This window comes from Harpia harpyja, chromosome 9 (assembly GCF_026419915.1).
Source record: "Harpia harpyja isolate bHarHar1 chromosome 9, bHarHar1 primary haplotype, whole genome shotgun sequence".
NCBI lineage: Eukaryota > Metazoa > Chordata > Aves > Accipitriformes > Accipitridae > Harpia > Harpia harpyja.
Genome location: NC_068948.1, coordinates 35,305,894 through 35,322,930, shown reverse-complemented (window position 1 = coordinate 35,322,930; position 17,037 = coordinate 35,305,894). Strand labels below are relative to the sequence as shown.

General features: G+C 41.8%; 1 protein-coding gene across 1 annotated transcript in view; it reads right to left on the bottom strand.

Moving 5' to 3' along the window:
- TMEM132B (transmembrane protein 132B) overlaps positions 1-17,037 on the bottom strand; it is a 260,488-nt gene that overhangs the window by 146,388 nt on the left and 97,063 nt on the right. Inside the window, exon 3 of the mRNA XM_052797177.1 lies at positions 1,152-1,292. Coding sequence (XP_052653137.1) covers positions 1,152-1,292 — 141 coding nt within the window. The remainder of the gene's footprint in view (positions 1-1,151; positions 1,293-17,037) is intronic.

Genomic DNA, 17,037 nt, shown 5'->3' with positions numbered 1-17,037 from the left:
ATGGGCAGGAATTGCATGAAACAGCTAATGAACCAAAAGGTTTGCCTGGCATTTCATGCCACAAAGCTCTGTAGCACTTGACTTAACCAGAGACACTGAGCGGGGAATCACCTCCCCTCACTTCACGCGTTTACAATGCAAATGTCTGCATCCCACTCAGTCGCCTCCACTCTGCGTCTTTACTGGAGAGAAACAGGCACTTTTCGCTTGCTATTCATCAGGCCTGTTTTACACATCGAAGAGGACTCTCACCTTGGCAGTGCCTATTTATCCCTGTTGCTAAAAAGCAAACTCACATTAAATAGCTTTCACCTCAACACTTGTATCGCAGATACCCAGAGCTAGGTGGGATTAATTTATTTCTCAAATACAGCTTCAGAAACTAAACAGAGTAGAAACTCTGCACTCCTAGGTCGAAACAATTATTAACAACCATTTTTGTCCCTTACAGGAGCTTTTAGAAAAAGATGGATGCAAAAGACTCCTCAAATAAAAATTCTGACAAAAGTTTTGTGATTTCCTAATGATGATACAATTTCAAGCTAAATTTATGCACAGTGTACTTTAAGTGTAGAGTAACTGCATGATAATGGAGAGAAATTGCTTGTATTGTAAAATACATAATTCTGACTAACAATGTAAATTTCTCATTAACTTTGATATAGCTTGTGGGACCATTACCGTAACAAACGTACACAGCATTCATGAGACAGTTCATAGACACTCATAGGTGTTTTGCAGCAATAATGAATAACACTTAATAGCTATTACTTTCATAGCTTTTCAAATAAAGACGACAGCATTGTCCTATATTGCTTTCAATTATTCTTCATATTTCTCTGTTTTAATCCTTTTCTTTCTGTTGGCTCTTTGGCAACAGGAATTCTCCTGCTACCCTGAAGGTGCATGAGAAGCAAATGTGAGCCAGGACTAGTCGGCTGCCTCCAGTTTAATTAGATAATCTACTTCCAAAGCTCAGAAGTGAAACAAAAGGAAAAACCTCTCATCAGATCACCTGTAGCTCTTCCAAGGAGGCTGAGGAGGAAAAAATACTGCTATTAAAAGAGCGATACAACTCATTAAAGAAGCTGTTGTATGTCTCTCACAGCATTTTAGCAAGGGTTAATGCACAAAAGCGCTTGGCAGCTTACCTGTTCTCTGCATTTGGGTCGTTGTGCACACATGTGATCGTGGCAGTGGTCCTCGCACTGTCCGTCTCTTCTTGAACCCCCCATTGGTCTGCATCACTGACTCTGATGTCCATGATCTTCACACCTGGGGCTGTCCTAATTCTGTTGGGGAACAACAGGGATTGCTTTAGTTACAGACCTCCTACCAATAAATCCAGAGAGGTAAACAAGGAAGATGAAAGGAAATATTTCCTCTTCCATTAGTAATAGACTGATACATTGCAAGTATAAGTCACTCTGCTTTAAAAATATAAAACAGGTCCAATCATTTTAAAGAGATGAAGTATGAGTTTCGTTATGTACAAAGCCAGTTAATTTTCAGCTTGAACAATGTGGAGAGAATAAGAATGCTTTCTGCTTCAGTGGCACCAGTTTGATATAAATGAAACAGATGTGACTAAGCATAAGTTGATTTAATTTGTTGCGTCTGTCCTGCAGTTTAAGATGGAGAATCAGAGCACTGTGGTATAAAATATATCCTCCTGCTTGAAAACCTTTGGAAGCAAGGTGCCTTTTAATATTAGGGTGATCTGCATGGGAAAAAAATGTGTTTCACTGCTCAAAGACCATAATGCAGGACGGAGAGAGAAGGAATATGTTATCCTAGATCTGGGACTGAGGGACGAAAATAATTATGCCATTGTACTGGGATCTATCAAACTGGGCACATCAAACTCTTGCTGCTGAAAATAATATGATGCTGACATGGGAAACCTTGATTTCCTAAGCACGGCTAGGGTCTGAAAGCAGTTTGGTAGTTGGCAAATGTCACCATTTTTTGGCTTAAAAAAAATTTGCTAAAAAAAAAAAAGTCCATGCTCTGCTGCGGCTCAGTGTTAGGAACAGATTGCCAAGGAATAGGAAACAACTGCTTTTAATAGCAGGGACTTCGTTTGTGCAGCTTGACTCCTGAAACAAGCCTGGGATTTCAACAGGAGTGCTGCAAATATGCCTGGAGAACAATTAGGCAGAAAGCAACTGCTGTAGTGCCATGTTCACCACTACTGTGACTTAATTAATTAAAAGCAAAGCCAAGAGGGACCTCTTAGTTGTATGGTGGAATGAAACAGCACTGCTGAGACTTGAAGCGTTACTTAACAGTGAATTGTGATGGATTTGCCCCGATGCCTCGTGGCCAAGAATTTCCTTTAAGTTCTAGCTGAGTTCATGGGTTTGGATCAAAGTAACTTCAAGACTCAATGGGTGGTCTTTTCCTCGGAGAAGGAATTAATTCATCCTGCTTTTATGATATCCTTATTTTTGCCTGCAAGGGTTTACTTACTTCATGGGCCAAATTCATGCCTGGCATAACCAATCTGATGAAAAATGTTTCCTGTAAGGAGAGAATTTTACTTGATATTTTTCTAATTGTCTGCTTCGTGTTTCTCCACAGACATTCAGATCTCCAAACAACATGCCTCAAAGCTTATGTGCCCCTTTCCTATCATCTCCTCTTCTTTTTTCAGATGAACATTCATTTATTCTGTAGTAATTACACTGGACCAAATAATTCCTGCAAGACACCTACATGGCTTCATTTCAGACTGACTTGTAATTTACATGAGATAGAGAATTAGGCCTTCAGCAATGGATTCAATAATTTTTTTCATTAGACTTAGTCAACCACTCCTGAAAAAAAATCATTAGGGCCTGACCAAAAAAAAAAAAATCCACACCACTTTTTAAATTTTCTCTTTCCCAGTCAAAATTTTTTTTTTTTTTTTTAACAAATTTGCCTCCCCACCACCCCCTCAATTTCCCATGGGTTTTTTTACAATATGTCTAGAAACCTCCACCTCAACTTTCCACCCAAGTCAAAGCCGTGGTTAATTAAAGGTTAACTGAAGGGTAGGAGATGCTGTGGGGCAGGGTGGGGAGAAGGCAGCGCATGACACAGGACAGCTGGATTTCACCCATGATTTCAGGATTCATCAGCCTTTTTCCATGTGTCAGTAGCTGTTGTGTTCTTCTACACAGCTTTCTACAGATACCTTCACTCTGCAACATTTACTTTCGTCTACTCTGATTCGAATCTAGGAGGTCAGTTTACCCCAACGACAATGAAAAGCAACATGGCATAGTTCCCTGCCACACTTGAGCAGGCTTTAACCATGCAGGACTCCTCTGCAGCTCCCTTCTTCATGGAAGCGGAAGCTGCTGCTCCTCTTTACCTCCATCAGTGGTCCTCACATACAACACATGCATAAGGATGCAAGAGCCTCAAATATCTGCATCTATCTACATGCCCGGCTGTTCCAACCTCTCCAGACACTCTGCACCCCAAAACACTGGCTTCCCTCTTGGGCCAACCCCTCAGCCGTGTCTACCTCCCTCAGCTGGGGAGCTTTGCTGTTTCTTCTCTTGTGTCTGAATACAGCTATGAGATGCTTGTTGCCTGTCTGGACATCAGATGAGGCTCTCTTGATGCCTGTCCTGTTGGCTCACCACTTGGATTCTCCTTCAGGGCACTGTCCCTTAACGGGAGGCCTTCTGGTTTTTGACAATGCTGTCTTGTTGACTGTGCCTACAGCTTTTGCTTGCTGCATCTCTACTGTCTTGCTGGGTTAGCACCAAGTGAACATCGCATACTCTCCTCCCCAGCTACTTTTTCCAAAAACGTCTCGGAATGCTGCATTTTAGGAAAATTTCCAGTCTAATCCCCTGCAATGCATCTGCTCTGGTGGGCTGAGACAAGATGTCATTTTGCATTTTTGGACATCAGTAGAGCCAGGAAGGTTGAAAGAAGGAAGAAACTGAATTCAGCTTCTCACTTAGGAAAAGTCAAGAAATTCAAATTAAACCAGCCTACATATGGGAGGTTTGAGCCTACTGTGCTTCAGATAAGTGATTCATATCTTTAAATCTGCCCCCAAACTCCACAGGCACAAAAATTATTGCAAGTCTTGAGGACTGAGGCTTTGCAAAAGCATAAGAAATTCCTACCAGAGCAGATATTAACTGGAGAAAGGACGGTGAATGGCTAGTGTATGAGCCCAGGCGCTGGGTTTATTGCCCTGCTCTGTGCCAGGCTTCAAATACAAGCTTGGGTGGATCATTTAGTTTTCTTATACCTCCCTTCCCCACATATAAAATACTGGGAAGTGCTGCTCTTCCAACTCAAAGGGAGCTGTAAGGATAAATAGAATTGCTTGAGAAAAATCTGATGTCCTTTAAATTTACCAGCTGTTCAGCATGACGTCATATGGTGTGGAATATCACTTTGGCCAGTTTGGGTCAGCTGTCCTGGCTGTGTCCCCTCCCAGCTTCTTGTGCACCCCCAGCCTTCTCACTGGCAGGGCAGCATGAGAAGCTGAAAAGTCCTTGACTTAGTGTAAGCACTGCTCAGCAACAACTAAAACTTCAGTGTGCTACTAACATTATTCTCATCCTAAATCCAAAACACAGCACTAGAGTAGCTACTAGGAAGAAAATTAACTCTATCCCAGCCGAAACCAGGACAACCACTAAGATAGCTTAATTCCTTTTTTATAAAGATAATTGTGAAATGGAAAAAAAAAAGAAAATAAAAAGAAAAAAAGGAACAAAACATGATAGCCAAAAATTTGGCAAAACTGACGTTTCATTTCCATGAAATACTTGCTTTCTGAAAAGCAGAATTTTCAGACAGAAAACTGTCCTGTTAAAAAGCACTTGCCCACCTTTCAAACATTACAACTTACATGGCATTTTGATAATGCAATTAGCAGAGATGTAAATGAGACAGCGGAATACTGAATGAGCTCACCAGAAGTTAGCTGGCAACAGGGCCCCCCGTTTCAGCCTATATCCACAGCCTGTATCACAAATCAGGTGATCACTATTTATTCACGCTACTCTCTTCTTTAGGGGTGGAGGAGGTCCAACAGAAACGGGACACCTTCAAGCAGTGCCTTTCATGACACTTATGCCCATAAGATCTTAAGAGGAGGTAGCTGGGGGGTGGGGGGAGTGTCAAAGCTATAAAGAACAGGGAATCAATGAAACAACTGCTTCACAAGTGAATTTAGTCCTCTTCTCCAGCTATAAAGGCAGACTAGATGAAGCTGCTTTCACTTTAGACTGCAGAATACATTTGGTATCCCTGGCAGTGTTTTTTTTCCCTGAGCAGTGTGTCCTCCATTTATTGTAGAATATAAAGTTGGAAACACGATAGACAGAATGGAGCGGGCAAGCAGAAGCGTCCCCAGCCTGCCAACTTGGAACGACCAGAAACTACTTTAAAATGCATTCCCATCCTTAAACGTATGCGACCCCATGAATTTAGCCGTTCTAAACCTCCTCTCTCAGTTATTACAACAGAAGGAAAGGAGAAGGTACAAGTAATCACCAGGGCTAGAAAGTAACTTAAGGGCTGCAAGAGGGATTTAAACAGCTGAGCACTTAGCGGAAGTGGTGCAGGGACTTCCACTGCATCCCAGTCAATTAACTGCAAAATCTGAAAGGTAAATGCTTGCTTGCAATACACCCCAGCAACACTCCCGGCAGCAGTAATTGAGAAGCAAAATCTTGGCAAAAGGAACTTTAAAATAGAAACAGAAGGAAAAGATATTTAGGAAATAAAACAGGAATGTGCTCACAGCAGATGGAAAATGCTCAAAATGATGAGAAAAAAGACTTTTTCAGAGCTATTTTAGAAATCCTCTTATCTCCCCCCTTCCCCATTATGGGGGAAAACATGATCTGAGCTAAATTCACTCTCAATGACGTACTAATAATAACAGTTACGATAATAAATTTCATTTGTAATTTCCAACCATTTCTGTAGTCGGCCTTTCAACATGCATTTTTAGCCCAATTAAAAATAAAATCATTATCCTTCCCCTACAGGAAATCCAAGCTGTAGGCCAGTTTAGTTAACTTGCCTAAAATTATACTGTCTCTGCAGAGCCAAAATGACGGTCGGTACATCCTGATTCCCAGGCTTACACTGCAGCTACCCCTACCAATCTTTAAGACCAAACCAGAGCAGAGCTGAGTAATTCCAAGCCCTCACAGGGCATTTTACATATTTGAAGAATTGCACAAACAGCAAGCAATTAGTTCTGAAGGAGGTCCCTGGGGAGTTTCTAGTTAAAATACATGTGTTTTAAGATACATTAAGCCAAGCACTATAAATTAAAATAATCACTGAATTCAGACATAACATCTGGGGACTTTTGGGGTGTGGGTGAGATGGGCAGTGTTTCTATATAAGAAGGAATAGAAGCATCCCTGTATAGGGGGAGGAAGCAAGTGGAGTTTTCTGGGAGACAAAAGGAGACGAGGGTATGTGATTCACAGTTGCCACATCCAAGCGCATTCCATGGCATTTAGGAGAGAGGCACAGTCAGGAGTTCATTGGTGTGAGTGTATGAAAGCAAAACCGTCTGGGAAACACTGTTACAGCAGATGGAGGGCTGAGGTGGAACCAGAACTCCCCCAGGAGAGGCACCATCCCTCTCTTTTGTGTCTTCCTAAGCTTCCTGGCTAAAATTCTCTATGGTAATCCAGAAACACGCGGAAAATGAGGTGATGCAAAGTCACCCAGAAAACACATGGCAGAACCAGGAATTACGCCTAGAGCTGCCAAGCAATATTTTGATATCTTTACCATAAACCTACCCAGCTCTCCTGCTCCTACTCTAGATGCACTAATAACAGACGGTGTGTCCTGCAATGGCCATGCAAGACCAGCCTGTGGGCAAATATGCTTTCTGCTGCTGGGGGCTTGCAGTATGTGTGAAATGAGAGTGTCCCACCTAGCAGATAATCATCCTGCACAGCGTCACCTCTTATGGAAGTCAAATTTGCAACAACTCAGAGGATCGGGTCCTAAATCTTCACAAGCTAAGCAAGTGTTTATTTGCTAAAGTATTTTTCCAAGAACTTTACTTCTTTGTTCTTTTATATTTTAAAAGACCTGTCACAGATTTATGTGCAAACTACTTCCCCATCAAATTCTCCTTAAAATAGCAACACAAGGCCAGCTGTGTTTGTTTCCACGATTCCGTATTAATGTCACTATAAGCAAAGCTATCTTTCTAAGTATGTGAAATACACATCAAAATACACAAAGATCCTGCAAAGATCCAAGCCCTCTCCAAAAGGTCACAAGTGTAGAAGCACAAATAATATGCTGCTTTATTGCAAAGTAAAACAAGCAGCCTGCAAAGCCCTGCGGAGAGGTGTATGTAGATGGCAGGCAGATGGCAACATGGAACAGAGGGCAACTGCAATGCATCGAACAAAAGGAAACCCCAAGTAAAAGGGTTTGACCAATGGTACTGGTGGGTAAAAAACTCAACATGGCCCTGGTATAAAGCCAGTGGCAATAGGTGTTACCAGTGAAACAAGGTGGGAACTCATGGTGGGACAATGAAAAGCACGTTTGCCCTTGGGGATAAAGACAGCTCAACATTTAGAGACAGAGGCAGCAACTTTCAAAGCCAACTGGAGTTTTACTTAAGATTTGACCTCCACATTTCATCCATGCTCAGAACTACTCCAGCGACTGCCCCTTCATTGTAAGACCAATGTATAACTGGCCCAAATTTGTTTTCAAAACAAGATATGGATATGCCATGCTCTGCCTGCCTTGGCCCCATTTTCCCCCAAAATGCCTCCCCACTGCAGGGCCAAAGCTTTCTCAGCCACCACTCACCCTGTGGAAATGCCCTTTCTGTATCTTGTGACCTCAGCACTCTCTCAACTTTACACCGCATCAGGAAATTTGCCTTTCCCTCCCTCCGGTATACCTCAATCTCTCTCTGCATCTGTTATTTTTATATAACCTTTTGTAGCTGTCTTATTTAACCCTGTCAAGCATTTGGGAATGCGGTTTCTATGAAAGCAGTTATTACCATCATATATCAGAATATCTCTATCCAACACGCACTCAAGGAAGAAAGTCAATGCCAAAGCACTGGGTAGGACAAAGCAGAGAAAATAGGTACAGTGCCCAGCACAATGCAAGGCAGGAACAAAGTTGCTCAACAGACATGGTGGCTAACATGAAAAAAGCTCAACAACTCAGAGAACAGAAAACCCTTTGAAATTGTGGAGGGGATCAATGCTAAAGATTTAGAATGATACAATTACCACTCTTCTACCCAAAAAGGTGAAACTATCAACCTATTTTTTTTCAGCCCATCAAATGTTTCAAAATATGCTAAGCATCAAGCTCATGAGCATATTGGATTTTGAATAATGAAAAGAGTAAACAGGATTTTAATTTGGATTCTGACAGTAAAGTGCTTTCCATGTGATAAATTAACTATTAAGGAAGACAAATTAACACAACCTACCCTTGAGTATGATGGCTTATGATTTTGAGGAAGCTTTTACAGAAGCATGATCAAAATAAGGCAGGATGAAAAATAGGAGATGATGTGGAGGGAGTATTTTATCAAAAATCCTCCCTCCTTCTTTACATCAAACTGTACGTATAACTTCTCTAAAAAAGTGCAGCAGATTTTCTCAGGAGCCCCCCATTTTTCCTAAGAATGTCTAAACATTTTAGGAGAGATCCTCAGCTGGTCTAAATCACCAGAGATTGATGAATTTTATAGTGTTTGTTTAAAATTGAAAAGTTAAATTTCACATCTGCGAAGCAAGGTCAGAAAAAGAGGTGTCACCCCTTATGAATTTTTTTGAAAGGGAAGGTGTCTCAGAAACATTTTCTAGATATAATACTATGCTCATGAAATCATCGGAGAGTATGTGAACGTCTTCAAAGCAGTCTAACATCATGTTGGATTTCCATATCCAATGGAAAATTCCCCCCCCCCTTTTTTTTGCCATTTTTTTAAAGGAGAGAAGACATTTTAAGATTTCATCTTCATATTTCAGCAGAAACTCCATTTTTCAATCTGCTCTCTCTCTCACTCAGGTAAGCAAATAGAGCTTAGAAAACCAGCAGAAAAACATCCTAATTGGCTTGAAATTAAAGCTATTAATTTTTATTCTTATTTATTCCTGTCACAAACCAGACCTGTTTATAGGGGTTTCTAACACTGCTATGGAAACCTGAGAGGTTCTGAAGTCTTTATGTAATATGAGATGAAAATGCCATCTCCCACAGTGAACACTGTTTTCTTTGATATATTTCAACAGTGGAACTTTGTCCCTCTGGGAGAAAAAGGGTTGCCAGGCACTGGGGCAGGAGACATTGGGTCCAATTTTATTGACTCAAGACATTTTATTAACCATTTAACCATCTGGGCAACTTCAAAATGGGAATAAGGATGTTTACTCACCTTTGCTCAGAAATTCATCCAAGGAGAAGAAAAAAATTACTATTTCTATGGAGACACTGAGTGTTTGTATACTTAAAAATTGTACAGATACTGCATTTCAATGTATTTCTGTAATTTCCCAGTAGGTACTTAAAACTGCAGGTCAAAGAGTTCTGTAGCAATTGGCATTTTCTTACTAAAACTAAAAGCCAAAATTTATTTGAGTCCACCTGAAAACATTGTTGCGCCTTTGACATACAAATTATTTTAATTATAGTATAAGCAAATATGCCCGTAGATTGTGCTGAAAGCTCTTAAATTCCAGCAAACTCTTCACACCAAGAGAACAGGTCTGACATTTGGGTTGCCAACCGCGGCATCCCACTAGCACAGCTCCAGCTACTCCTGCTACACCAGCACGGGGAAGCAGATCAGGTCCTCTGTCCTTTGCCTGCCTGGAGGGCAGGAAACATTGCCCATAATTTGCAAATAAATACACAATTCCTAAAACTGGCTTGACACTTTACACTTTCAAAGTATCCAATAAACATGAACTAACCATTATTACTATTGATCAAAAGGAGACAGCAGGTCTTTCCAAGCCTAAATGATCCTCGTGCTACCAAACAACTCATAACATCCCTTTCTCATTAGGATGCACAACCAGCTCACACCTCTGCCTCCCCTGAAAGAGGAGAGATATTTTCCTTTATTCCACTGCCTCCATTCAGTTAACTGAGTTATGATCATTATTCAAAGAGCTCAAGAGTGCCTGCTGTCATGCACCCTTAGACATCTCCAAGAATTGAAGTATGTACACTCTTTTCTCCAACACAACAATCTGTGGTGTACCATCTCTGTAGAGAGAAGAGGTAAAATGCTGTAGTGGTTTTCTGTAACACATGTCTACAGAACAAAAATCAAAGCCTGCTCAGTCTCTTCAGCCTTTCTCTGAAAGATCTAAAACACTCAGACTATGTCCTTTAACTTGAAACCAATGCAATGCTATAATAGATGAAACTCTTCCTTAAAGCCTACAAGTACAGGAGAAAACGCATTACCAAGTCTGAAGGTGTCCAAAGTATTTGAACTTGGAATTCTTGCAATCGTGCACAAACACAGCTTTGAAAACTATAATGAAAAAATCAAAGTAAGTCAGAGGTTTCCTCCTGCAAAGACAAAGATACTTACAGGTTTCCTTTTACTGAAAGGCTCCTTTCAGAAATCAGCACTGCAAAAATGTTTGCAGCCTGAATAGAGTTCAGGCCTCCCGGGAGACAAAGAATTTTTATAAAGGGGTCATTTTTCTACCTTTCAAGTAAAAAAAAAAAAAGCCCAGAAGGTCATGGTTTCTGGAAACACCTAACAACAACAAAGTAAAAACTTTCCATCCCTCTCCCTGCAAAACTAGGTAATGAGTTCCGTAGCATTGTCTTGGTCAACACTGGAAGGGGGTTTACAGCATTTAAAATAGTCCATCACTAAATGTGGCTAAATTTGCTCACCACCTTGGAGACTCATACATTTTCTGTAAGGAAAAAGTTTATTAAATACAATTCAGAGTAATATAATTATCTTTTACCAGACATCAATGTATATGACTTAGGATCAGAAAAACTTTCCTGGGTTGCTGCCGAGTACTACAGTCAACCCTGGAGTTTGTTGTATTCATCGGACTGTTTGGGGCACAATCCCTCAGCTCTGGGCAGGTTGTGACTCCAAATCCCCCGACTGGCAGATGCCCAGAAGAGGCCAGTGGTTGCCAGTCTGTGGCAAGTCTTGAGACAGCACGAGTAGTCTGGCCCAAAAAAGTACATAAGAGAGTCAGTCTGCATGCACTGAATGGGGTCTCACCTTGGCGTTCACACAGCTAATCTACCTCTTTCATTGGTTTAAAAAGTACAAGGGAGAAGACCAGCAGTAAGGTTGATGGGCTGACAACATGTTGACATGTCTCCTCCTCTTCGGAGATGAGGCTAAAAGCAAGAGGACACTCAGCAATGGTCATCTTTACCAAAAAGATTGCTTAAAACTGCACCAGTAAAAAAATAAAAAAAAAAAATAAAAAGAGCAGATTTTTTAAATGTATACACCCCTAACTTCTACTGAAACCAGTCCCAACCCTTGGCGCATCCAACGATTGCTTAACAGAATGAAGTGGTCTTTGAGGGATCTATCATACATTCTTCCACGCTTGCTCAGTACTCTGCATAAAAAAGCAGCACAGAAAAGGTTGTTATTAGGAACTCTACTTAGGCTGTGGCAAGGAGACATTGACCTGAGCACAAGGGACAGAGTTAGAGGGAAGAGGAAAAAAAGCACAGCAATGAAAATCCTTCCAGAATTAAAAAGGCCACAAGAACTTTGCCTGAACTAGTAGTTGTTGTTTTTATTGGATTATTTTATGGGGTTTTATGTTGTTTAATCAAAGAAAGAAAATGGATGCCATAAAATATGCAGAGCTAACTGGGGCTGCAAAGTACATTGCTGAATATTGCTAGTAATGCCATTTCCCCTTCACTGTCAAAAAATAAAAATATCGTTCTTTATATCCCTGTCACATGGAACAGCGGTCCTCTCACGCTTGCCAATCAATCATCTTGGAGTGCACCTTTACCTTGAGCTGTATGTGCTAGGACGGTGAATAAGGAAAGCTCAGGAAATAATCTCCCTTTCCACAAGATAGAATTCAATTTCCAGTATAGCTCAGACCAGTACTTTTCTTGAAAAGGTGGCACCATATATTACAGCAAAAAAGCATTTTTCTGCTGCTAGTGAAAACTTTAGTGAGCATTATGATTATGTGGTTTGTACTCCAGGCACCAATGACCACCAAGCAGGCTAATAATGTGTGAATTCTGATGAGAACCAGCCCTCCAGCTGGGATAAAACATCAAAGGCTTTTTTCCCCCCATTTTTTTTCCATTCTGCTTTCTTTACTATAAGATTTTCTTCTAGCTGCAGACAACAGCTCTCCAAGATTCTCCTAGAGAGTAAGCACTTCATAATAAAATTATCCCACTCTGGTGCTCAGGTAGCCCTAGTTAGCCCTTTGGCCACTGTCCCAACAGGCTTTTATCTTTGACAGCCCCAGTTTGGTTTCTTTGGGTGGTGCTTCTCAGAAGTGTTTTGAAGACTCTCTACAGGTAGATTGAGCTTTCACCAATGACTCTTTGAATCCCCCTTTGGATCTCAGCAGGTTTGGCAAGGATTTGCAAGTCTCAAGCTTTGTCTCTCCTCCAAGCACAGCTGACAGGGTGTGTAGGAGAGGCTGTCTAGGTCCATAACCTACTGCAATAAAGTCCAGAGAAAGCCCCACAAATGAACGGTGCCAAAGCCCTGGCTTGCTGGATTTGCCTGCAATATTTCTAACCATGAAGATGAGGGGACAGTTTTTCCCCTCTGGATGCCCTGAAGCTCCAAATCTCAGCTTTTGCTCTGCAGATCTGGCCAAAATATCATTCTGCACGCTGGCACCTAACAGACAGACCCCGGCAGCCCCAGAGCCTGAGATGGGCAAAGAGGTGTCCTGGTTTCAGCTGGGATAGAGTTAACTGTCTTCCTAGTAGCTGGTACAGTGCTATGTTTTAAGTTCAGTATGCGAAGAATGTTGATAACACACTGATGTTTTCAGTTGTTGCTCAGTAGTGTTTAGACTAAAGTCAAGGATTTTTCAGCTTCTCATGCCCAGCCAGTGAGAAAGCTGGAGGGGCACAAGAAGTTGGCACAGGACACAGCCAGGGCACCTGACCCAAACTGGCCAACGGTGTATTCCATACCATGGGACGTCCTATCTAGTATAGGAACGGGGAAGTGGGGGCAGGGATTCGCCGCTCGGGGACTGGCTGGGTGTCAGTCGGCGGGTGGTGAGCAATTGCACTGCGCATCATTTGTACATTCCAATCCTTTCATTATTGCTGTTGTCATTTTATTAGTGTTATCATTATCATTATTAGTTTCTTCTTTTTCTGTTCTATTAAACCGTTCTTATCTCAACCCACGGGTTTTGCTTCTTTTCCCGATTTTCTCCCCCATCCCACTGGGTGGGGGGGAGTGAGTGAGCAGCTGCGTGGTGTTTAGTTGCTGGCTGGGGTTAAACCACGACAAGAGGTCAGAAGGATTCAGGCCTCCGAAGTCTGTTGCTCACAGTGCTGCCGCAGCTCAGAAAGCTTATCCAGCCTTGCAAAGCTGTCAGGAAAATTCAGCAGCCACCGCACAAAAATTCCTTGCCGTTTACCACAGTGATTGATGGTAATGCAGGAAACTAATGGCATTTTACTTGCCTGTCAAAAGAAATTACTCACCCTGGGCCAGGATTGGGGAAGAATTCTTTAATCCTTGCAGCAACTTTTAAATTAAACTCTAGTGTTTGCAGGGTTGAAGACCAGTCACAGACAGCAGCCTGCTTCAGGATGGATTCAAACACGATATAGCGCACGGGCAGAGAGGTCCAGCACAGCAATATAACAGAGTGAAAGGCAGCTGCACACTGCGCTTTTGACTTTTTTGGAAAAGTTTACAGATTTCAGGAGGCCAAATGCATTTTCAGATTGTTCGTCTCCAACAAAGACCTAGGTCCTGGCACTGTGCATGTAACAAAAAGTCGGGGAAATAACAGGACAAAAAGGCCTTAATCAAAAAGTGGAGGCAACTGATGTAAGTGGTATAGGAAGGTGCTCCCATTTGGTCTATATGAGAAGAAGAGTATAGCAGTATAGGGGGTCAATTCACTTCCTTAATCAGTAGAGTTGATAGGATCGTTCCCTCTGTGGCTTTCCCTTTCCTTCCTAACACCAGTACTAAACCTTCCTTTATCCTTTAGCAGTCTTCCTTTATCATTGCAACTGGTCTGTTTGCCACCAGGACTGCTCTGTTCTGGTTTTACCTGCAGTACCAGCGTTCCCCCTGTATTGTATGGATGGCAGATCCTCCATCATGGTTCAGTCACAACATCCTTGTTAAATGAGCTACTTCAATAGTTTGGAGGCAGACAACATTCATTCATTAGCTGGCAGGTCAAGACTGAAGGACTAAAAAAAGGTGCTGATTCTTACAAGCAGTAGCACAGCAGGCTTCAACACCTAGCACTGCCCCCAGGGAATTTCAGTAAGACAAATAGCAAGGGACATCACATACCACTTTTGAGGATAGGAATGAGCCACTCCCATAGTTTTGACTTTGGTTAGCCTCTGTTTTCTTGACCAGCCTTTATGATTCAAGCTCCTATACATCCTCAGAAACTAGATGAAAAATCGTTTCTGCAAAAGGTCACAAATGAAAAAGGGGCAGAAGAAACAATTCATGTTTCATGAAGACTACACATGCCTAGGTGGTAGCTACTAAAAAGTCACTTAAACTTTCAGCATTTCAAAGCATACACTGTGTTTGCAATAACACACACTCTAAAAACAGGCTTTCCCACTGGGGGAGTTGGAGGACACTGAATCAACTACCTATAAAAGCGGCTACAATCCTTTATAACGCATTCAGTGGTTTTCAGTGAAAAACACTCACAGTCAGATACTGTATCCCACTGAGCATTAAGCACTTCCCATTCCTGTTCTGCTTTTTCAATTCTAACTAGTCCCTAACCCTGTTAGTCATGAATTTGCGATTAATGAGCCTTGTTTAGAGGATGTGTATACTGAAATTGTTCTGATATACGGGCTCTAACCACAGAAAGACGATCTAATTCAGCGAGGGAATCTGCTGTGCTTAGGGGGGATTCCAAACCTTCAATAAAGGAAATCAGCTGTTAAGTCATTTTAACAAGGGGCAGCATGCTGTGCTCTCAGCTCCGCAGTGCCACATGATGGTCTCACAGCTTGGCGTCTGGGGACAAAATCATCTTCATGTGTTAAGGATGCTTAACATCTGCTTGTAAATCTGGGGCTGGTCAAAAAATGGCTGTGACTGAAATGAGGATGGTGGAAGTGTGGTTTTCCATCAGAATTCTTAACTACGAGAAACATACATGCATACACACCCACATATATACACTTTTGATCTAATACAGCAAAGGACCAATAACCCAGGGCTAAACTAATTATGACTAGTTATGCTTGAGCAGGAGCAGCCGCTCCTCTCCTGCTTCAAGGGGACAACTAAAACAAGTGCCTTCATGGCTCTTCTTCCCTGTGCCTGGAAGGGAAGAACTGTCCCTCAGGAGTCTTCCTCTCCCAGGGTGTCCAGAGGAGCAGATTTCCTCCTCCGCTGGGGACATGGGGACAGGCAGGACAGCTCTCCTCTCCATGCTTGACAGCAGGTCTAGAGAAGGCTCTGTATGCAGCCTCATCAGCCCAGCCTTCTTGTTGACCCTAATAGAAAATATATTTCTCAGGCCATGAAAAAATCTGATAAAACAGTGAAAAACAAAAAGATAGTATTTTTCATGAAATAAAATCACCCATCATGTGCCCATCAATATTCGAGAATAATTTGGGGTGGCAGGGGAGGTTAATTATATTTGAAATTGTTTATAAAATGCACCAAGATGGCATAAATGTTCCTTGTTCTGCTACAGCAGTCACTTTCAGACATACTTCAGGAGGCTAATCCTGGAGACCAGGAGATTAATTCCTCGAGACAAGCCCTTTTCCCGCCCCAGCTCCTCCCCAGCTCTTCAGAGAAAATGACCTGGTCTGATCTTAACTCATCTTGAAAAAGACAGAAGGATTAATTTTGCTCCTCCCTATTTCATCTTCATGGCACATCTGAGCAGCTTCTACAGCTGTGAAACCTTTATTTCCAGGGTCCTTTTGATTGTACTGCTGAGATATTCAAAGACTCATTAAGCCTAAGGGGAAGTCCCATCCACTGAGACTTAGTATGGAAAGGAGGTGGGGGAGGGAGGTTTAAAGTTATCTTGTATTTAAGTTAAAGAGACAGTTGGAGAAGATTTACTCATAAATCAAACTCTCCACCCTCGAAGAGTCACCTATCCTCATGGTGCTCTGCACACAGGAGATGCTGTTGGGACTAAAGGACTGAGAAACGCAGCCTGCTCTGACAACTGGGTGACTCTGCTTGTTCCTACAGAAGAACCAAGGGATGAAGAAGCGAAAGCAACAAAACTTGCCTCATATTTTTGTAGACACAATTTTGCACCTACAGATCGCAATTGTTTTCTAGTCGCAACACTAACATCAAGTTAGAGCTCAGCTTTCAGATCAGTCTCCTGCAAAGGTATGTTTGTTGATGCCTGCTTGATTGTGGTTGTAATTATTTCCTCCAGCAATTACTGTCGCTATATCTGACCTTATCCTAGAGTCAAGTACCGAGGCATTAAGATGACAATATCTTCTGTGCAAGTAATTGCTGATACAAAACCTTATTCTCAATTACTAACGTCAATAGCTTGTCGATATTAAAAGCAAAGCCAGTATGTTACTGGGGCTGAGATTGATTTCTAATCTGATAGTTAGGCTATAAATTATCTGATTTGCTGATGAAGAGCTCAAATTACAAAGGCACCATTCAAAAAATCACTAAATATATGGATGACTTCCTTTGATTTTAAGTGGCGTTGAGAAAGTGCTCCATTCTTTCCTGGTGGCGTTGCCTTCCTGACTTGAATCTTCGATGTCAAGCTATCATCCTAAATTAATTTCAGGCACAACTATTATCAGGTATAA